This window comes from Bombus flavifrons, chromosome 4 (genome assembly GCF_040668555.2).
Source record: "Bombus flavifrons isolate JBK064 chromosome 4, iyBomFlav1_principal, whole genome shotgun sequence".
Classification (NCBI taxonomy): Eukaryota; Metazoa; Arthropoda; class Insecta; order Hymenoptera; family Apidae; genus Bombus; species Bombus flavifrons.
The window spans coordinates 18,355,636-18,377,609 of record NC_138445.1 but is presented as its reverse complement, the minus strand read 5'-3'; the positions used below and the strand labels follow the sequence as shown (position 1 = coordinate 18,377,609).

The 21,974-nt window shown below is 36.3% G+C and overlaps 3 protein-coding genes across 3 annotated transcripts in view; 2 read left to right on the top strand and 1 right to left on the bottom strand.

Moving 5' to 3' along the window:
* dnt (tyrosine-protein kinase Dnt) overlaps positions 1 to 11,675 on the top strand; it is a 28,804-nt gene extending 17,129 nt beyond the window's left edge. Inside the window, exons 2-8 of the mRNA XM_069112350.1 lie at positions 2,341 to 2,468; positions 7,190 to 7,596; positions 7,873 to 8,058; positions 8,952 to 9,090; positions 9,289 to 9,581; positions 10,143 to 10,302; positions 10,619 to 11,675. Coding sequence (XP_068968451.1) covers positions 2,341 to 2,468; positions 7,190 to 7,596; positions 7,873 to 8,058; positions 8,952 to 9,090; positions 9,289 to 9,581; positions 10,143 to 10,302; positions 10,619 to 10,867 — 1,562 coding nt within the window. The 3' untranslated portion in view covers positions 10,868 to 11,675. The remainder of the gene's footprint in view (positions 1 to 2,340; positions 2,469 to 7,189; positions 7,597 to 7,872; positions 8,059 to 8,951; positions 9,091 to 9,288; positions 9,582 to 10,142; positions 10,303 to 10,618) is intronic.
* A 1,840-nt stretch (positions 11,676 to 13,515) lies between these two features.
* LOC138179498 (uncharacterized) lies at positions 13,516 to 16,091 on the top strand. The gene is made up of 3 exons (XM_069112351.1): positions 13,516 to 14,072; positions 14,158 to 14,466; positions 15,347 to 16,091. Exons 1-3 carry the CDS (start codon positions 13,794 to 13,796, stop codon positions 15,476 to 15,478), a joined length of 720 nt encoding a protein of 239 aa, XP_068968452.1. The 5' UTR covers positions 13,516 to 13,793; the 3' UTR covers positions 15,479 to 16,091.
* LOC138179124 (proteoglycan 4) lies at positions 15,506 to 20,871 on the bottom strand. The gene is made up of 4 exons (XM_069111574.1): positions 19,149 to 20,871; positions 18,343 to 18,445; positions 17,659 to 17,782; positions 15,506 to 16,914 (listed from the first exon to the last, which is right to left on the bottom strand). The coding sequence occupies exons 1-4, from the start codon at positions 20,869 to 20,871 to the stop codon at positions 16,726 to 16,728; spliced, it is 2,139 nt and encodes a 712-aa protein (XP_068967675.1). The 3' UTR covers positions 15,506 to 16,725.
* Between the last annotated feature and the right edge of the window lie 1,103 nt (positions 20,872 to 21,974).

Below are 21,974 nucleotides of genomic sequence, written 5' to 3'. Positions count from 1 at the left end.
CGAAGGCCGATGGAACCGAGAGGCAAGGGACGGTAAACGAAGAAGAAGGTCCAAAAGCAAAGACACGATTGTGGGGGCTACGGCACATTGTCTTCGGGTGACTTAAAAATCCAACTCGTGCCTCGTTAACCCTCGTATCTGATACAAGCATAGACCCTCGAAGGGAGTACACGACGTGTGTTCGCTTCCTTCTCCCTCTCGTGCGATCTTTCCCCCCTTCGTTTCTTTTTTTTATCCGATCTTCCACCTTCGTCGGCTCGCCCACGTAACCTTGTAGCTTCTGAATGCGGATTACTCGGTAGCGTAACAACCAGATGCCACAGCGTTTCTGGACATCGAACCATTTAACGAATATTTACTAACTTTCTGATAGGACAACATACTCAATGCGTATCATTTGTTTTAAACGTCTTGATTACATAAATTAAACAAAAGCGTAGTTTCACCACTATCCATTGTAATTTCTCTTGGAATAGTTTGTCGATATATATACCAATGTAGCTAGCGATCGTAATGTTCTTACCTTCCTAATATCGCTTATCGTTAGTATCAGTAATTTTTATTCAGGAGAGAGATTTTTAATGTAAAGACTAATCAAAACTGTCAGACAAAATTTATTCATTCGAGATTGAATTTTCGGAGAAATATTCGTATCAAATGTTTCGTTGATTACGAAATACGTTTCATTCTTATTTTACTCTTATTGAAGCGTGTTTCGTTTTTGTTAAACTCTCCATTTGCGAATGATTTTTAATGGAATAGAAAGCGAATCTTTGTTTAATGACAATGGAAACAAAAGCTTCTTGCAATACAAAAAAGTAGGAGAAACTCAAGAAGAGTTTTCTAAAGCACCGATATAAATTCCTGTAATCGTAATTCACTTTTAAGTGGCACGGAGGTAGTGAAGCTAGCGTTTCAATGTGCCTTTAAACTTCACAGAAGCGTTGTAAAAATATATGTAAGAAAATAACAAGCCCATTAAATCGACAGAGCGAAACCACCTTCTTTTCGAGACAATGTGCTCGTACTACCATTACTTATTCTTTCTCACTTGGTAAATTGCAAGAAGAAGCAGGATCTCTTCTGTTTCGCTTCGGTTCACACGATTTGTATTCGCGTTTGAGTAGTCTATTACTCGTGCTGAGGTTCGTGGACGTTGTATCGGCTGTCTCCTTGAAGATAACCGGATACTTAATCTACCTGAAATATGCACTTTCTTCGTGTTTTATTCCCTAACGATTAAAGTTCATTTTTCCTCTCTATTTTCTATGTCCGTTATGCGACTGCGATCTACTGGCCTCCTTTGCCTTGATTAAAAGTGCTATTTAAAAGCGCTACTGATTTAACATGAAATTTAATATGTTTATTATATTCGATGTCTGATTTGTAAATCTTCTGCCGCAAACAGTGAAAAAAATTGCCTTAGTGTCATATTGTGTAAAGAATAAAATTGCGTCGAAACTTTTGGAGATACGGAGAAGCGCCAATGAAATCCAATAATATAGACAGTAGAACTGGATAGAATTATTACTACACGTCGCTATACGTGACTTTTAAAGATTTGTGAGAATTACACACGCTAGGTTAATTAATCGTAAAACGAACACGTCGCTATGAATCACTTTTGGACGTAAATATATTTAAGTCTTTTACTCACGAAATCGACCACCAATAGTCTCACCCCATTTTCATCATGACGTCATTGCTTTTGTGTTTCGTGAGCATGAAATCGTACCTTCCTAGCCGATAAAGTTTACATTCGAAGAAAGCGAATTTATATTGCAATCTGAGTAGCTAAAATCAGAGAAGATATCAATGAATATGTAAATAGTTTCGTAACGGTGATATCAATAACTAATTTAATTATTTAAGATGATTATAGATATGATCAGAGAATGAATATAGTAATTTCAGTATTCAAGCAACATAATTTTAAACAATTTACTGAATTTAACTTGTATCCTTTACGTCATACGACAAATATTAATTATATCTGTCGATAAAATAGATACGTAATGTGTATATGAATACATATTGAAATTTGATTTAAATTTATTAAGACTTATATACACTATCCGAAAATTATTAAGCGTGAAAATTCTAAGAATTGCCAATGATATATTACATACTAAAAATTAAAGATTACACGACATTAAATTATTGCAAATACTTATCATTAACTTGACAATAAAATTCTCGATATTTCGCAACTTATTTCAGAAACTTGTATTTAATAATAATATCGCAAAAAGAAAAAAAAGTCCCGACGTTTTTATTTTACGATCTATTAATAACAGTTCGAAAGCTTTAATCGATAAAATATTTGTCGTGTTGTTGCAGGTCTTCAGGCAGAATTGTTTTACGTAAGAGAAGGCGTTATAAACGAGTATGCCATTAAATTCGTCGTCCCAGTGCCAGCGCAAGTTCACAAGCTGCATTTCACTTGGGAAAATCTCGCCGGTAGGCCGGTAAGTTTTACAAAGGCACAGACCTTTGATGTAATTTCTTTGAAATAATTCTTCTCAAACGACGCAAATCTCGAGGAGGGAAAGCAGGTTAAAAAGCTTGCGACTTTAAAACGCAAGGGAAACGCGAACCCGGTAATGAAAAGAAGCGTTAGCGGCTCTTAAAACGTAGCTTCCGTATCTTCCGTTTGCTTTATTCCTTATTTACGTTTCTTTGACTGGTCGCCACGGTGGATCAAAGTCACCAGGAGCGAGGCACGATAAATTCGCCCGTTAACGAAGGAAACCGTGTGATGGCGAGATCTCACAGACGAGAGAATCTTGTCGGATGAATCCTTGATGAAAACTCTTCAAGCTTGAACGGTCACTGAGCAACTGTTCGAAGCCTTCGCTCTTTCCTTCTTCTCCGTTCCGTTCCTCGCCCTTACGAGACGTACTTATCCAGATTATCGAGGCATGTCGGTCCTTCCCGTTTCTCAGATTCATGCCACAGTGGCGCAGCACTCGCCATGGTATTCTTCGTCGAAATGAATTTATAAGGAGACCTATATAGTCGATGAAGAACGCTTTCGTTAAAATCGTTGCAAATCCCGACAATCCGACCTGCGTTCGAGAGAATTGTCAATAGCGTGCCGCGGGGATTAATAACGTGCTGGGAAGCAAGAAATCAGTAGCGGAAGAATGCTTTATCGAGCAGAAATGAATAGGATTCGTTTTTATTTGTACCTATGAATGTTTCCAAGGAAAGTGCAGTAGAGCTCTATTTATTTGATCCAAATTTTAGTTTGTACCCGATTATTGCGAAATTTTTTAAACAATATGTGGAACAAAATTTTCAAATTAAAGATACATTTCCTTTAAAAGCTATTTTTAATTTTTCGCTGCGTGATTGATTCGATTTTTCAAATTATCAAATGTACGTGATTAAAGGCGGAAGATTTTAATTGAAACGATATAGTATAGATATAATACTAATTCGATAAAGATACATCTTTTCGAACAACGAGATTCTTTGATACTCCATAAATTTTCGTTTGAGGGTATGGAATGAATTTGTCGAAGGAAAGGTTCGATGTGACTCAAAAGTAGTCAGTTTGATTGGCAGGTAGCTGGTGCGCTTAAGTAGCATTCGGGGCACTCGGTTTTGTCGCGAAGGTGACGGATGTCTCGACGTTGGCCATCAGTCTCCGGGCTTCTTCCTCTCCTTCTTCCTCTTCCTTCCATCGAGACATCTCGAAGAAGTGGCTGGACCACTTTGTCCTACTCTCGGATCTGTTCTTTTTTTTTCCGCACATCGTCGACGAGTCAATCCGACACTGTGCTGCATTCTGTCCACTTTTCGCCGCCACTTTGTCAAAGTACCATCGTCCTCAACGAGAGCGCGTTAGCAAAAAGCATTTTCCCCAACACACTAATAATTCATTCGTCACTGTACTTTCGATCGTTTTCTACGAACTCGTACACAAGTAATACTTCTCAATATCGTATTATCTTCATGACTTAGTAAACGAACAAAAAGTTAAACGCATAAGATTGCGTACGTATATTTTCTGCTGTGTACTAGAATAACTAAAGACTATTACGATTATAATCTATAATTAACGTTCGAGTTATTTAAATAAAACACTCATAACTATAAAAACAATGTAAATTTTCTAATCCTTGTAGAGATACGAGGCACAAGACATAACGCAACCAGATCTGATTATGTAGCAGTATGCAAAATCTAACAGGTAAATTTATTGAAATTAGAGGGGTGATCTGCGTACTACTAAATGATTGTTACAATTTCATTTTATTATTTGTGAGTTTAATTTTAGTGCTATATTTGCTCTGTAGTTCTGAAACGAGAATAAATTAACTTTCCATCATTTTTCTTTTTTCTACTGAATATAATTTATCCCTTTTTTTTTTTTGAGAAAAAAGAGATAGACTATTTCTCAGTGCGGTTGTAAATGTTGCATATTTAATCACGACATAAATATCGAAAGTTTTGAATAATTTTATAGTTACGAGATGCGACGTATAGGAACCGTTTCTCTCAATAAATTTTTGCTATTTGTTGGGTTGCTGTGAGATCATAATTTCGAAAAATCAGTTTCTTACTATACAAATTTTTTTTTGTAAAAGCCAGAAAATATGATAATCATGCGATAGGAAAAATTCTTGGTAAATGTTAAACATTCGAGTTAAGATCCAACAATTTTAATTTACTTTTCATCGAAATATATGGCCTTTCGTTTTTGTTAAAAGACGACTGTCTGCCAGACGTTATACCAAACTTCATTCTTTAGGTGGCACACATTTGAGGTTAAATAGTATTTTGTAAGAGTTCGTAATAAATAATTCTCGTCACATTTCACCGGATATAGAGTATGTAGAATATAACAGAACACAATGTAAGAAGCGCTACGATCTTTCTCGACTATCTAACACGATACATCATTTTATACCATAATGGTTAGCACACGATTTTATAAAAATTAACATACACTACTGATTCGATTAGTATCTCATCAATTTCAAATTAAATAGTGCTGAAGATCGAATATGGATGAGATTGCAGTATATTTTGAAAAGGTTGACGTTAGTTAGGAAGTCTATTCTATATGATTTGAAACATCGTGCGGTATAATTAACATTTTCTCAGTACAGTACAACATCGTGGTTACGTTATTCGTTTATTATATTGCAGCATTGTGATATTCAAAGATACGAATAACGTTATACCGAAACTAAGATAATATTATTTCAGTACACTTTGCGAGCTTTCTCTTGAATACTTCTAATTTTAAGAATTATCTCCAAAGGCAAAAGTAAATTTCGCGTTAATGAATCCAAGCTTAATAAAGAAAAGTCTTTATTACGGGGAAAAGGTGTCCGCTTCTCTTGTAGATTAAAGCATGTATCCTTTTTATTAAAACAACTTAACATTTCGATAAAGCAAAGAATGTAATATGTATGACACTGGTAAAATTTTATTGTAAAAAAATATATATATAATACAAGAAATAGTATAAATATTATAAATATAATATAAATCTGAGAAACATGCCAATTTACATAAATAAGGTAGGTAAATATTATGCTCAAAATTAGATCATTCTAAAAGTATAAAAATACTATATGAGATGAATTTCTGCTCTCATTATTTTCATTTACATACCTATTTATTTATCATTACATATTTTGTCTTTAAATGCTTATAGAAGTATCCAAAAATGTAAATTTTGCTTTTCAATTCGGAGAATTTAGTATTGCCGTTTTCGCGGTCGATAATCTGCGAGTGGCATATTTTAAGTAAAATATTTGCCGAGGCAATTCTAGGAAAAGAATCATCCTCAGAAACACGGCACGTTCGTAAAATTTCACGCTGCCGCGTTGTTTGGCGAGTTTCTTGCAAAGTCTCGGGTTGTTTTGAGGCGTTCAGAAAATGGAGAGAAAAAAATCATAAAAAATTCCTGACAGTTTAAGTCGAATGGTTAGCCGGTTTACAGAGGCATTCACTGTCAGCACGTAGTTGGTCGCTCGTGGTCATAAAAGACCGCAAGTTGAAGTAGCCTATAACGTATACAGCGCAAAGCGTGCAGCGTATAGCGTGTAGCGTACGGAGTGTAGCATGGTAGCGACAAGCAGGCAAGTTGACGAGGTGCCTTCTCCGCGGCTAGTTGGGAACCGATCATCATTGCGAGCTGGTAATCAGCTACGAGCTCTTCGGCTTCAACCGAGCTCCTCTTTCTTTCATCTAGCATCTCTTTTCCCCTCTTCTTTTCTTCCTCGTCCCCCTCCTTCCCTCCATCTCTTCCTTTCTCTTATCCCCCGGGCTTCTCTCGCTCGCGGTCTTCTAGATTCACTTTGCCCTCCACTGGGCGCAAATTGTCTTCCGAGAATGGTACGTTTCAGATTATAGGAAGGTTCAACGTTCGCGTGATTACGAGCAAGTAGTAACAACTCTCACCCCTTCGGTCCTCCGACTCTCTTCCATTTGTTTATTGTTCTACCCGCCCTTCATCGATTCTTAAAAAGCAATACCTTTTACCTTGCTTCCACTTTACTTTCTTCCGTTTCTACACTACTTTCTTTATTTCTTCTCTACCAATTCGTTCTTTGTTCTTCCCCTTACACGCGGAAACAGTCTATGTAGATCAGAAATTTCCAGTGATTTGCATTTACCGTACCTTCCTTTTTTTCATGGATCCGCCGGGAAATTGCACATTTCGCTCGAAACAGGTGCGCGTAAACGCGTGACTCGGCACGGAAATGCGAGTTCATTTGTGTTCATTTAGCGAGTCGCGCTGAGATACGTGAAATTGCAATTTGGGTCGCACGGATGAACAATTTTTTTGTTTATTCTACCGATTCGCCAGAGAAAATATATCCTTTCTCATTCCAGATTATTCAATGCGAAAAGTTTTGAAAAATTTCCTGATTATACTATTTGAAACTTATTATACTGACGTATATTCTGGATATTATTGGATCATTATGAAAAGTCGCCAATGAAAGATCATATGAACTTTCAAAGTATTCGGTACAAGCGTGTAAAGTATATTAACGATACACAGCTATTTTATTATATAATTTATAAATTCTGCAGCAAAGTATTACAAATAATTTACTTCGATCGACATTCCGTTGCTTTGTTCCATTCTCAATAACTGAATTTATTCTATGTTTAAGTTAGTAACGCCTTTATAAATATTTAATAATCTCGAACTTTTCAGTTGCCGTATACAATGTCGGTAGACATCAGCAATCCATCAGCCTTGAGTAGTTCCCTGAATATATCACAGGCTGGTGAAATTCCAGTCGGTGGACTGCAGACTTGGGCTTTGGCATTGCATTGTGGCCCATATGACGCGGAGGTCGACTTGAGTCTTCGGATAAATGTCTCCCTGTCGAGAAGAAACACGACCAGTTTGGACTTTAAACGAAAGAAAATCTGTCTGAAGGATAAAAGTAACATAGGAGCGGAAGAAGTTCTTGTCGCAGCTTCCGGATCCTCTTCTGGCGGACAGGTGTTTTACGCTGCTATCGGTTGTGCTTGCGCGTTCATCGCAGCGATTTTTGTTCTCGTTATTGCTTATTATGTGCGTGACAAGAAGACTAGGAGGCATCGAGATCCTCTTCAGTAAGTGATTTCAAAAATCACGTAGTCATTAATTATTCTTAATATTTTACAGACTAGTATTTTTATTATTTATTAGAAACTACTAATTATTGCTTTTCTATCTATATTTCTCGTATACATATAAGAAAGAGATTTTCCCAATTTAATTTGCTTTTTGATGTTAAATCGATATATTGGTTAAAAAAAGAAAACGACGATAAAGGGTTATATACCAATTAAATTCATAAATTTTTTAAACGTATTTAATTTCATATGAAATTACGTTTGCTATTTAAGAGAATCGAGGGGTCTCAGTTCTGCGTGTAGTGTGGAAAGAGGCACTGGAGTCGGACCAGCACAGACCTTTTTATCACCTGAGACACCTCCACCTGCTTCTGCAACATCCACTTCTACTTACAGAAGATTAGACGATCGACCTAGTCGAGAATTGCACGAAAGGATTCAAGAAATTACAGTTCAAAGGTAGATAATATCTCTTTAGCTAAAGTATTACAAGTGGAACAACGCTCTCACGCTCGATACTTAACAAATACGATAATTAATCCGTATCTAATAAGATTATTGAAGCATTGAACGAACTATGTCGATAACGAAAGCGATGTAAAGCACTTATATGTTGATCTTTTATAAATGTTCTTATTTATGTTAGGGTTAATTTTTTATCACACAAGATTGAGGATTTTACGTAAACCTGATTTTTTAAATGGACTATGAGTTTTACTGAAAACCTATACTATAGATATTTACTTATATTTAATGAAATAAAATATAATCGTATCTGATAATAAATAATTATTCAAGCAGAGAGTATTCATATTTTTAACGCTATAAATGTTAATATCGAATGGATTGGTAACTTTTATGCGTTTATGAAAAACTTAAAAACATAAAAATACATAGAATATGTACGAAGAAATATATAATATATCCAAAATACTATACTCTCTATAACATTAAATAAATAAAACAAATCTCTATCGTAGTTCTGCTCGTGCCATTATTTTCATGAAAATGTCATAAATTTGCATAAATATCCGTAGTCTAATAATAAATACATACACATACGGGAAAAATTAAATTACGGGAGTGAAGTATCCCAGGAGCAAATTTATCCAGTTTTTGGCAGGTATAGATGGGAAGACCGAAAGCATACACGAATGTAAAAAAAGATTTGAAGTACTTACGTTAATCTGTTTCGATTATTCAGGCTGCTTCCGTTCCGATACTCGGCCGATCGTTTCAACCTCCCAATAATTTTGTAAAGAAGGACTCCAGAGTCTGTACGAAATAATTATTGGTTTTGTTGATGGTGCAGTCACGAATCCCGAAGTAATCATGTTTCGCACTTGTTACAGATGCAGGGTACGCCTCCTCAGCATCGAAATGGAAGGCACATTCGGTCGCGTGTATAGAGGCAGTTATCACGAAGAGGGTGCGTCCTCCCCGAGGGATGTCCTAGTGAAAACTGCTGCCGAACATGCATCACAATCACAAGTAAGTATTTTTTCCTTCGTCTGCCAATTAACTTGTCTTCTTCCAACGTTATTAATGAAATTATAGCATACCAAGTTTCCTCTTAATTCACTTGCAATTAGTTCCGAGTAGTATCGCCATGTTATTATCGCGTTATTATACGACTTTATATACTTATATACACGAGTTTTGATCGAGTTCATTGTCTTTGCTTTGAAGGTTGCTCTTCTATTACGGGAGGGTTTAGCGTTATACGGTTTGAGTCATCCAGCGTTGCTTCCTGTTTTGGGAGTCTCCATCGAAGACAGAAGCGCGCCTTTTCTCTTGTATCCGCACACTGGTTACAAGAACATGAAGAGGTTCTTGCTGAGGTGCAAGTTGAGCAGCGAAGGGCCACCGAGAGCACTCACCACGCAAGAAGTCGTGGAAATGGCCCTTCAAGCTGCCAAAGGGGTCCAGTATCTTCATAGAAAGAGACTGGTGCACAGAGACTTGGCCGCTAGGAATTGCGTGTAAGTAAAAAGCAGAATTATTTAAAACCTTGCTTCTAGCACAAACATTTTACTTTTTATTTATAGTTATTCATACATCTATAAATAGACGGTCAACTGGATTTCACGCGTACTTGACAATTTTTCACGGATGTCTCATTAACATGGAAATTCTAATTGCACCGGATTTTTTAAATTTCTGCTCGAGCGTAAAAGCGATCTTTTATAACTTATATACCGCACTGAATATTTTAGCGAAGCATCGGTTGAAGCGTTATAAAGCTAAGGTTGTTACGTTTCGTTGCGATATTAATTGGCCGTGCGGCATTAATTAGCAATAAATACAGTGGCTCGAGACTGCTTTAATTACCGACTGTTACTGTTTCGCCTCGCGGAGATGGCCTTAATGCTCCTCTTGGTAGATCCTTTTTGCGCGACTTTTTGCATTACCACGCGAACCAGTCGACAAATTTAAACCAAGCCACGTTTAGCTTATTTGCTCTTTTGCCCTGCACCTTAGCATTTGTATTGGCAGTTAGTACACCTCGAAGATGTTTAACGATCAATGTTGTATTTCATTAGGGTTGACGATGATCTGAGGGTTCAAATCACGGACAACGCTTTAGCCAGAGACCTGTTCCCGCAGGATTATCACTGCCTCGGCGACAACGAGAATCGCCCGATAAAGTGGCTTGCCATTGAAAGTTTGCTTAATAAAGCGTTCAGCACTGCTTCTGACGTTGTGAGTAAATCAACTTTCTTTGGAAATTTTTTATCAACTCAAGAACCGAAGTCGCACGAAGTTTTTATTACTTTTGCTTACGCATATAATAAAAGTAAATCGATAAAAAGAGAATTAATTATATTTCGATCTTCGTTTCAATTTATCGGTATTATTCAAACTTTTACGAATATGAGGTTGCCAAAGGTTGTCGAACAACTACGATTGTTCTATAACTTCCTATTATCTTCAGAAATTATATAAATTTTGTTACAAATTTAACATAAATTTGTTATTAAGAGAAGAAAATATTAATATATATTTATTAATGTTCCAGTGGGCATTCGGAGTCTTATTATGGGAACTTACGACGTTAGCACAGCAACCGTACGTGGAAGTCGACGCGTTTGAAATGGCTTCTTACCTCAGAGATGGGTATAGATTAGCACAACCAATAAATTGTCCCGATGAGCTGTTCGCAGTTATGGCTTATTGTTGGGCAATGTCCGCGGACGAAAGACCGACGTTTAGCCAACTGATAGTCTGTCTTCAAGATTTCCACACTCAATTGACCAGATACGTCTAATCGTTATACGATTGAAATCGAATACAGTTCGTACAAAATAAATAGATCTTGTGTCCGAAAGATTTCTAAAATTTACAAACGTGACTGAGAAAAAAAGATCGTTGATGGAACATGTATATAATAGTAGTACTTAAACGATAATTTTAAGATTTTCAGAAAGTCAAGCAAATATTCGTGGCTATAGGCACGTAGTTTCATATGTATTTTGTAAGAAAGAGAATCGAATCGAGTGTTTTAAAAGTTATAGGCACTTGGATCGTAAAACTCGTTTTTGTAGAGTCTATTGTGTAATGTATTGTGAAAAGAGTATTAAATAGACGCAAGCACGTAATCTTTATAATAGCAGTCAGCAACGAGTCACGGTAGAAATTTGATGTATGTAACGCATAATTTATTTCCATGTTAAGACTGAATCGAATATTTACCTGGCAGTATATCGCTTATTCGGCGAAATATCATCATGCATATCCAACGTATCAAAGAACTGCCAAGCCCTGCATCAGCGTAAACTGCCAATTCCTTACTCAGGAAGTCGTGTAATCGAGCAAAAACGTGTTGGACATTTTTAAACGATGTGATACGCTTCGCTTGCCACATGATGAGTGTTTCGAGTGTGCCAATACCTATTTTGTATTTTTGTATATATTTACATATATGTATATGTGTAAGCGTTAGCTATAATTAGAGAATCGTAACACGGTTCTATCTTGACGAAAGCTGTGTACATAGTAAGCGAAAAGAGATTGTGCGAAAGACGTTATGTACAAATCGCAGATGTTGCAGTCATAATAAAGCGATATAATACACACGCCTGTTATTCGCTGTTTCTTCGCCGAGAACCGATAACACCGTAAAGCTCTCCTCCCTTTCTCGATGAAAGTCGCCTGATTCCTTCGACTAGTTATTTTTGGCGTTTCTTCATCGTGGCTGAAGCAACAGAGCCGAGGCAGAATTCTCGACGCCGAAAGAGTTTTTGTTTTCTCGGAAATCGTTCATCAAATCGTGAGATATCGTCTGGTTAAACGACTCCTGTAATTCGTGCACCCAGCGCTGGGAACGTCGGTTGACAAAATTAATGGGGTACCTTCCTACCGTGACGTCTTGTTTAAAATGACAGATGAGCTTGTGTCTAATTTTCTGGTGTCTCTCGCTGCCTCTGTTTCGCGTACAATCGGGTACATCTTCCACGATAAAAAAATAACATTTCCGAGGATTTATAAATCACGCGACTGTAATTAATTATTGTCTTCTGACGGTTTCCCATATTTTTTTCGTTCTTTCGCAATTCTTTCGTATAATTAGTTAAATGTAATCCATTGGGATATGTAAATTCAGTTAAAAATCGACTCTTAGATATCCTCGTTATCTTCCTAAATAGCAACGAAGAAACGAAGAAAGGAACATCAGGGTATCTACGTGCGACGATAAATGCCATTCTTCTTGCATCTAACAGGATATCATTTTCAAACACTCTATACATATATTATTTCTGTTTTTTAATAGATGATTTGAATTTATAATAAGCAGATTTCATAAGAAGACAGTAAATATATAAATGCATTAATTAGTCGTTAATTTACATTAATTTATTTAATTTATTTACGAACAGTAGTAGAACTATGGGATCAAGAACGATAATAAACATCGTGTAATGTCCGCTTTTATCAAATTCTGCTCAAGCTATAAGAAAGTTGAAAGAGTGGATCGACGCAACGAGGGTTTTAATGAATTTCAATGAGCTTCCACGACCCTTCGTTTGCATAGGGGCTTAGTCAAACGTTAGATGTAAACGACGGGATTTGAGATTGTTTCAATCTCTGTGTACTGACTCTGGCCGTACTGTAACGGGGTGCATTTCAGAGTAGTCATCCTTTATTCTTCATGTCGAAAGAGCAACACAACGTCATTCGCGCACGCCGCGTGTCTTTTTAGTTTCGCCGCGAGGGTTCTATTCAATACGCACGACTTTACACGTACTCTCGTTTTTAAATCTTCTTTGAAGAAGTTGTGAAAATCAAACAATGATCGTGTATATTTTCTCGATACTTACGGCAATAAATATTTATATCGTTATTGATATCCTTGTACTAAGTATCTATTTGAAAGTAAATATATTCTCTTAGTATACCGGTATAGTAGTATACTGAAAAGAAACATTCGTAGAGATTCAATTTTACATCGTGATTTAGAGTTAGAATTTTTAAACTTCGATTTGCATTCAATTATTTTTACTACGTTTGTACATGTCTATTACGCATCTTTTATGCAAAATTATTTAACGAAATTTTTGAGAGGAGGAAGGAAGTCAGCCAGTATTAGCTAATATCAATGATTTGAAATCGCATTAATTTTTTTCCGCAAATTAGCAATAACGTATTATTAAATATAGGTTCTTTAAGAAATAACAACAAATTCCAAATATATTCCAAATCCCATATATATAAAAGTAAAACTAGAAAAATCTGGGATATCTTGTATATCAAAAGAATCTCATTGACACGTAAGCAATGATATAACGTAAAGAAGTGTTAGTAAGACTAACATGTAGAGGAAGCAATTCATTGAAAAAATAACATATTGCGTTGTTCCTTCTTTTAATTTGCATACAATCATGTTCGCACTAATTAGTCATAAAACCCAAATGCTTAATATTCATTTGGATTTCGTGTTACCTAACGTTTTAAGAGGTAATTAAGATCACCGATTTCTCAGACAGCACACTTTTCGCTTTCGGTTAAGTCTTCCCTTTTTTTATGCCACTTAGATCCACGGAGGTCACTGTAATTTTCTTGCACACGTACAGCAATCACTGTCATTACTATATGTATGTATACATCCTGTTTGAATACTTATCCCTTCCTCGGAGCTATTCCTTCGTACAACATCGAAAACTCTGCTCGAAAAAATAGTACCAATCGAAGAAACAATGGAGAAACGAATAAGAGAGATTGTTCTTTTCGTTTTTTTGACGGTGTTTGCATGGGAAAGTTATATATCGTGCATAGAGATTTCTTCGCAGATTGTATTTGATTCTCAAGAAAATGAACGAGATTCGAACGATTTCTACTCGAAAGATTCTCTTAATTTAAACCAAGTTAACGATCAATTAGCAACGACTCGACGGATTCCTAAATCTTTTATCTTCGCGATAAACAGTGAGAATGCGTTTAGAATGTCGAATAAAAAAAGGAGTCATTTTATACAAGTAAGTAATTTTACCGTTTTATATTCGAAGAACTGTTTGTAATGTGTTAAACAAGAAGATGGAGATCGAAATGAAATATTTCCAGGACGATTCGACGAAGCAGCCAACTGTTATTAATAATATTCAAATTATTGTGAATGAAAATGGAACAAAGTCCGGCATAGACGTATGCAAAAATGGGATTTGTAACATCTCAGTCTCGTCAAGACTCAATAACGAAGGTAACATTGTAACTGACGTTCATCTTACCGTAACAACAAAATTAGAGGCTGATTTTAAGACGAATGATATTCCAATTGTGGACGGAGTTCGTGGTGTAGCAAATACGTATGATCTTGGTCTTCGTCATCTAAATCGTTCACGTCCATCGACATACTTATACAATACTCCACAGGTAACGCTAATTATATTAATTAATAAGTAATCTTTAATTCCAGTCTCTATTTTAAATAGCGCTATTCTAAGCTCTAATCTGTTATTAATTCCCACGTGAAACTTAATAGAGATTTATGAAATAATTTATATTTTTAAACAGTTAACGAAACTAATCATAGGTAACATTTGTAGTATTATGTACTGCATACTACGGTAGTTTATGTCTAAATAGAAAAATTGATATACACTGTGAGTATACTTGCCTCGAATGTAGCGCTAGAACTGCTCCTTCTAAATATACGAGGCTTACTATTAATAATATGATGAAGAGTCGACTGTCCAAATAATTTTGAAATCCTTAAGAAGTGTACGTTTGCAATAAGTATCTTGGAACTTTAACGAACTTTATGTAAAATCTTTTATAACATACGTAATGTATTAAGGAAAAGATTCTATAAATGCTCTTGTATTTCTCGGAATCTTTTGCTTTAAGTTACGGAACACCCACGACTCAGTGATATCGATAAAAAATTCACGTACGAACAATATCTATCTACGAATGTATATATTATAATGTCAGAGTGTCTTTTAACACTTTGTTCGTAGTCTCATCTCCTGCGCAATTTTGCAAGGTAAATATGTAAATGGAAAGTGCGTCAACGCTGACAAAAATAAAAAACGTCGCCTCGTGTCTGCCGTCGGCAACTCTTGAAAAACATAAGACGTCGATTCACGTCTCCCGATGTTAATGAGTTAATATAAAATCTTTACGTTAAATCGTTAAAGTTTCATGCGATGAAACATTTTCGTTAAATTTTTATTTCGCAAAATTTCGAGACATAGACAATAATATGTTCTAAGTATCGATATAGAGATATATAAATAATAAAATGTTTTAGATCCAAAGTCGTTACCAAGGCGGTGAACCTTGGTACCAAGGCCGAAGGAGTTTTCAAAGACCTCGAATTAAACCTGTTGTTGACGACAAAATAGAACCGCCTCTTAGCAAAACTCAATGGAACAAGGAATAAAAATCAAGAAATTATTAATGTACGACGTTCCTCTTGTGAACAATATCGTCGTGTTTAATAAAATACAAATAACGACTTTATATTTACTTGATTGCTTTACAAAAAGATTTCAAACGAGACAAGAAATATTCACAAATGTTTCTACAGGCATTTAGATATAGATATTGTCCCATTCGCAGCTATTAGAACACCTATAGAAATCAAGGTAAGCAAAACAAATCATTAGGAACTTGCTGAAAATCTAGGATTATTACTTCGTTCAGAACTTCATCGGTAAACTATGGATTTTTATGCGTTTACGCATTACTTGCATTCATAAAAATATTATATAATTTGCATAAAAATCCATGGTCTACTCGGTTATAAGCAATAGATCGAAGCTTTTCCCTTATCTATATTTTCTTCTCTTTCCACTATTGATCGATCTTGGCATTTATACTATCAGATATTCCGTTACATTTTCTGTTTTTCTGTTTCATGCATTTATGAATCTCATTTATTATTATTATAAATCTTGCTTTTACGAATAATTCCATCAGATTCAAATTTTCAGCGGCATTTTTCTTTTAACGTCCTTTGATTCAATCGAATTGATTAAAAATTTTCCCAGCGAGATTTGAATCAAAAGGTGGTCTACGTCAACACATGGAATTATCAATTCATTATTTTCTTACAACTCTCGTAAACAACTTGCACAAATTTTCGCACATAATTCTGACTCATTAATCCGATCCTTAATGATCTTGGTCAATTGTCACGTTTTCTATGATATTAAGAACTCCTAATACTTGTAAACGGTGGAATTTGTACATAGAGAGTAAAGTTATACCACGTTAAACGAGTGAAAAGAATGCTATTCTATTCTATATATCCATAATAGAATATTCTAGTCGAGGGTCTAGTAGGGAAATTAAGTTTTTGAGAACTTTAGAATGGAGTATCTGAGCGTACTAAGTAATCTATGAACTTAACCACAGATTTAATTACTTAACTATTCGTGGACAATTGCGCGTCAAATAGTTTTATGCGCCTTATACTCTGGGTGTTTACTTGAGTACAATGAGTATTTTTACGCCAACCATTTATGTATATTTGGTAAGTAAACGATTAAAAATATTATCTATAATCCTGAGTTACAGAGAATGTTGGGTTTAAAAGGGTAAAAGAAAACAATCGTGTTTTATCGCGGTATTAACTCGTTCCATTGAAGATCAATGATAATGTAAATCCAACCGAGGACGTACATTTTACTCTTGGACTGTTCGGTAAGTAATTTTTCCGTTATCATTTACACCTGTTGTCGAAGATTTGCGAGAGATTGTTTTTCCATCCGGACCAACCAAGGTGTGAGAGCTAGAGCTGGAAAACACTCCGTAATTATTGCTAGACGGTGGAGGAAGTTCATCGGCGAATCTGGATTCTATTCCCGGTGCAACCTGAAAGATTAAGAATAAATTTTCCTCGGTAAACAATACCTCCAAATAATGATAATCTTTGCAACAACAACAATTAGAGACTGTCTAATAGACATATATGCAAAAATATATAAAATATCCAATGGTATCTACTTGTTGCTATATTTAGTAGTGAAACAAATCTCTATTGGAGTTCTGTTATTTTAGTTCTGTTCATAAAATATGCATCTGCATAAATATCCACAGTCTAGTGATAACGAACGATAAGTTAATCGATTGCTTCAATTAGCCTCAACAGCAAGAATACCGATCGAGTTCTTTTTCATCTCATATACGAGTATAAAAGGTAAAGTTTAATTCAAAGAGTTATTCATACTTCGTAGATTCATAAATACTAAAGTACTAATTTATTAATTTATTTTTTTGTACTGTATTTTCTCTCCCTGCTCTTATTTCCTGTAAGTATCCTATTATTTGTGAACCTAGGTTCTATAAACCTATTTACGTTTAGACCAAGCGAACGAACGCCCGTTCTTCCCTCATTTCAGCAAAATTAAAGCGAAAATAGCGTTTCTTCTGCATTTGGTGTTTCTTCACTCGTATTCATCGTGAAGAAGCTCTTTTGGCGTAAGTGATTTTACGCAAGCTCGAACGAATGCTCTAATTCCTGCTCTACGTTTTTGCTCGTTTGATCTAAACGCGTTTTAAGAAGTACTAGTAAATTGAGAAGGTAATATATGGTAAGTGTAAACTCTTGAAACTTACTGGATTAATTGCACCAGCTTGATAACCGCCATCTGGTCCCAAATGAATGCCAGAAACAGCGGTATGTGTTCCAGGGATGCCATTAGCTCCGTCAGTGGCTATGCGATTAGTTGCTTCAAAGATCCTATAAGCATGTATAAAATTTATGTATCAGTTGCTTCTATAACGTTATTTCCATTAATACCAACTCCATTTATTGGAACAAAATTGTAGTCAGATTAACGGAGTTTTTGTCGATTGGAAACACTTATACGAATGTGCATTCCTATTGTGCGAATAAAGAATCATAAGTACTGGGAAAATAAACTTTTATTAAAAAGATATGTACTGATCGAAGACATGTGTATGTTTGAGTTTATGTGGCATAACATAAGATATTATCCACCAGGAGCTTTAATATCTGACTCAGGTAAAGTCAAGTAGTTTCTATGGTTCAAACTAAGACGAAAATCGAGAATAATAAAATCGCGTTGCTTACAAATTATTCTACACGTGAAAATAAGTTGGAAATGTAGAATGAAAGTCCTGAATATTTATATATTTTTGTTTAATTGGGAAGTAACGCAGTGGCATTACGACAACAGCCCATTAAGTTCAAAAATTTCAAAAAAATTTTCCATGAAATTTTTTAACAATAGTGATCGTAATCGTCGATTAAAACCTCACCAACCGTATTAAACTTACGATTGTTGTTGTTTTTGGATTTCAGCTTGCAATTGTCTGAAATTTTCCTCCATTTGTTTCTGAAAATCAGGAAACGCAAATCCAGTATCGAAGTATGGTGCGCCTGTAAACGATAAAGTAATAAGTACATATTAACAATACATGAAAGATAGTTAGAGAGAAAAAATAAATTGATTGCTCTTTAATGTTCATGCAGCGGTACGTTAACAGGTTATAAGTTATAATATATCGAGTGTATAGAAAAATTTGTAAAGAATATAATAATGTATCGTATTATACTACCTTCCTCCCACGCAGCTACTATGACAGATACTCTTGACACATTCATCTTGAAAAATACAATATGTAATAAGGAATTTAAAGCGAGGAAAGATAGTATAAGATCACAATATATTTAGTAAAAGGTAAAAAAGTAAATAAAAATAAAAAATGCTAACTTTTTTCTTTAATTGTTCACAGTTATAAATTTTTCGTCAAAAGTTATATCCCGTTCTATGTTTCTTCGTAATCTTCTATGTATAATTACACAGAATCGCAAAATGTTTCGATGCAAATACCTTCAGCAACCGTTGAAAGTATTTTATAATACTATAGCAAAATTATAATCCTATAATTATCCTGTTTCAACGATTACACGTATTGCCTGCGAAATATCCAGCTTTACCATTCACTACACTCGACATTACGAATTTATCATGGTTATTAAAGATTTTTCTAAACGCAAATTAGCACAGTGCATGCATCCACCCGATAATCTTCAAGCTGGTAATCTTGAGTTCGACTTTGCCCATTTTATTAATTATTACCTCCTCCATAGCTACCATATCCCCCTGCGTTAAGCATGTTCGGTACGTTGCCAGTGTTCGGTTCGACGACCAAAGGTGTGTTGACCGTGTTCAGGTTGTCAGGGTATCCTCCTTGATAACCTAACGGCGATGCGTTTAAATTTGTGCTATCAGCAGAAGCTCCAGCCGATGCACTAGCAGAAGCGAAAGATGTCGCAGGTCCAGCTCCGCCATTAGGTGCGGTCCATGCATTATTATTACCAGTATCGGGTGTAAAGTAAGGGTTGTAAGGATTGTAAGGTACCGAAAAGTCGGGAGTGAACGAAGGCATGAAGAACGGAGGGAACTGGAAAGTTGGGAATCCAGGATACATGAAAGTTCCTGTATTTGTCCCTTCGTTTGGAACTGGATTTGTTGCTTGGTTCGATTCAGGCTTTTTATTAGGCACTTGAATTTCATCATCTGGATTAAAACGTGAACCTATCACAGGGGTGGCGGTTGTCGATGTTGGATTAGTTGCTTTTCCAGAATCGGATGGTTGTTTTGTCGTAGGCGCGGTTGTGGTCTCGGATTTTGGTTTCAGCGTCGTAGATTTGCCAGCTGGACTAGACGACATGGGCTTCGGCTTAGGATCCGTGGATTCGCTATTTGGACTAGAAGTTGGAGTCTCTGATTTAGGTGTGGTAGGCTTGGGAGTCGGAGAAGAAGTCACTGTTTCAGGTTTAGGCGTGGATTCGCTATTTGGACTAGAAGTTGGAGTCTCTGATTTAGGTGTGGTAGTCTTAGGAGCCGGAGAAGAAGTCACCGCTTCAGGTTTAGGCGTGGATTCGGGATTTGGGCTAGAAGTTGGGGTCTCCGATATGGGTGTGGTGGTCTTAGGAGTCGGAGAAGAAGTCACCGCTTCAGGTTTAGGCGTGGATTCGGGATTTGGGCTAGAAGTTGGGGTCTCCGATATGGGTGTGGTGGTCTTAGGAGTCGGAGAAGAAGTCACCGCTTCAGGTTTAGGCGTGGATTTGGGATTTGGACTAGAAGTTGGAGCTTCTGAGTTAGGTGTCGTAGGTTTGGTAGTTGGACTAGAGGTTGTAGTTTCTGAATTAGTCTTAGGCGTAGTAGATTCGGCAGTTGGACTGGGAGTTGTGGCTTGTGGTTCGCGCGTTGATCTCCGATTCGGTCGAGTGGTCAGTTTAGCAGATGTTGGACTTGGTTTGGGAGTCTTACTCGTATTTGAACTTGAATCAGGTGTGCTCGTTGGACTTGGTTTCGGAGTCTCATTAGTACTTGGAGTTAAATCAGGCGTGGAATTTGTAGGATCCGAATTGGGCGTTGTAGGATCCGAATTGGGCGTTGTAGGATCCGAATTGGGCGTTGTAGGATCCGAATTGGGCGTTGTAGGATCTGAATTGGGCGTTGTAGGATCTGAATTGGGCGTTGTAGGATTTGAATTGGCCGTAGTAGGATCTGAATTGGCTGTTGTAGGATCTGAATTGGCCGTTGTAGGATCTGAATTGGGCGTTGTAGGATCTGAATTGGGCGTTGTGGAATCTGCACTAGAAGATGTAGGATCTGAATTAGACGTTGTAGAATCTGGACTAGGTGTCGTAGGATCTGAATCAGGCGTTGTAGGATCTGGCTTTTTTGTGGAAGTGCTTTGAGAATTTATGTTGGGCAGAGTCGCACTGGTAGGATTCAAAGTAGACGTAGGTATAGTTGTACTTTTGGTAGTACTGCTGGATTCTCGTCTCATCCTGGATAGTCCATTGAAATCCATCTCGCGTGGTCTATCTTCGTGCAATCCATCTTCGTCGATGAAAAGAAAGAAAATACCATTTTTTTCGTTTTTTTTAATCGTTTTTACACAAACGGGTCACTGTGTCTTTGCGATCAACATTTCACGCATTTCACTGTTACTACCAGCATGCTTTTGTGGTAAGTTTCAGACGCTTTTAATTGTAGGAAATTCCTTCACCTTCTGCATGCATGTAAAGGAAAAATTCCATTGTATAAAACGTTAAACACGTGTGTTAACTTTCACATCTTTTGTTCTTTTTTTTTCTCTCGAAAGACCTTAATCATTCAAATCGAATAATCTTCGTTACTTTCACATAGAACATTAAACATGCAAAAAGATTATGTGACAGATAGCGCTTTGATAAAACACGTTCGTGCACATGCCTGTTTCTTCGCGTAAGTAGGAATCTATACGTGCAATGGATACGGACAATCGTAGAATGGAAATGAAAAAGATCTAAAATAAATGACGAGTATGAAAAAATGCTATCAATTGATAAGAATTACTTGTAAAATAATTCCTGTACGAATTATACTTGAATTTTCCTACGCTCTCGATTGTTTTCGTAAATCAGTCGGAGAGATACTCGTTCGAGGAAATGTATGAAGTTTTAAAGTTCCAGTTTCTTCATAAACATTACGTCGTATTTGCGATCTTTACAATAACTCAGAGCCAGTTTTATCGACGACAATCTTTTTTCGTGGTGGAAAAAATCCTGTGTTCGAGAGTCAGAAGTTCAGATTTTGAAACGCCGACAAACGTCGAAATTTTACTTTTAGTAAAATATTTATGACGCATCGTAATTTGGAAAGCGACTTTAGATAAATAGAAACCGAATGACGCGGTTCTCCAAGCCGTATCTCGAAGGAACTTTCCAATCCTAATAGTACTCGTTCGAAAGATTACAAGCAAGTTCAATGTAATTTCGTATCGCGTAAGTCGATCGTAAGGTCGCTGTAGCAGGAAATAAAAGCAAAGGAAATGAAACGAAAGTATCTCAATAAGGGTCAAGGTTGGAAACAAAATCAGGTCATGGTTCGCGGGTGTCACGACCAATT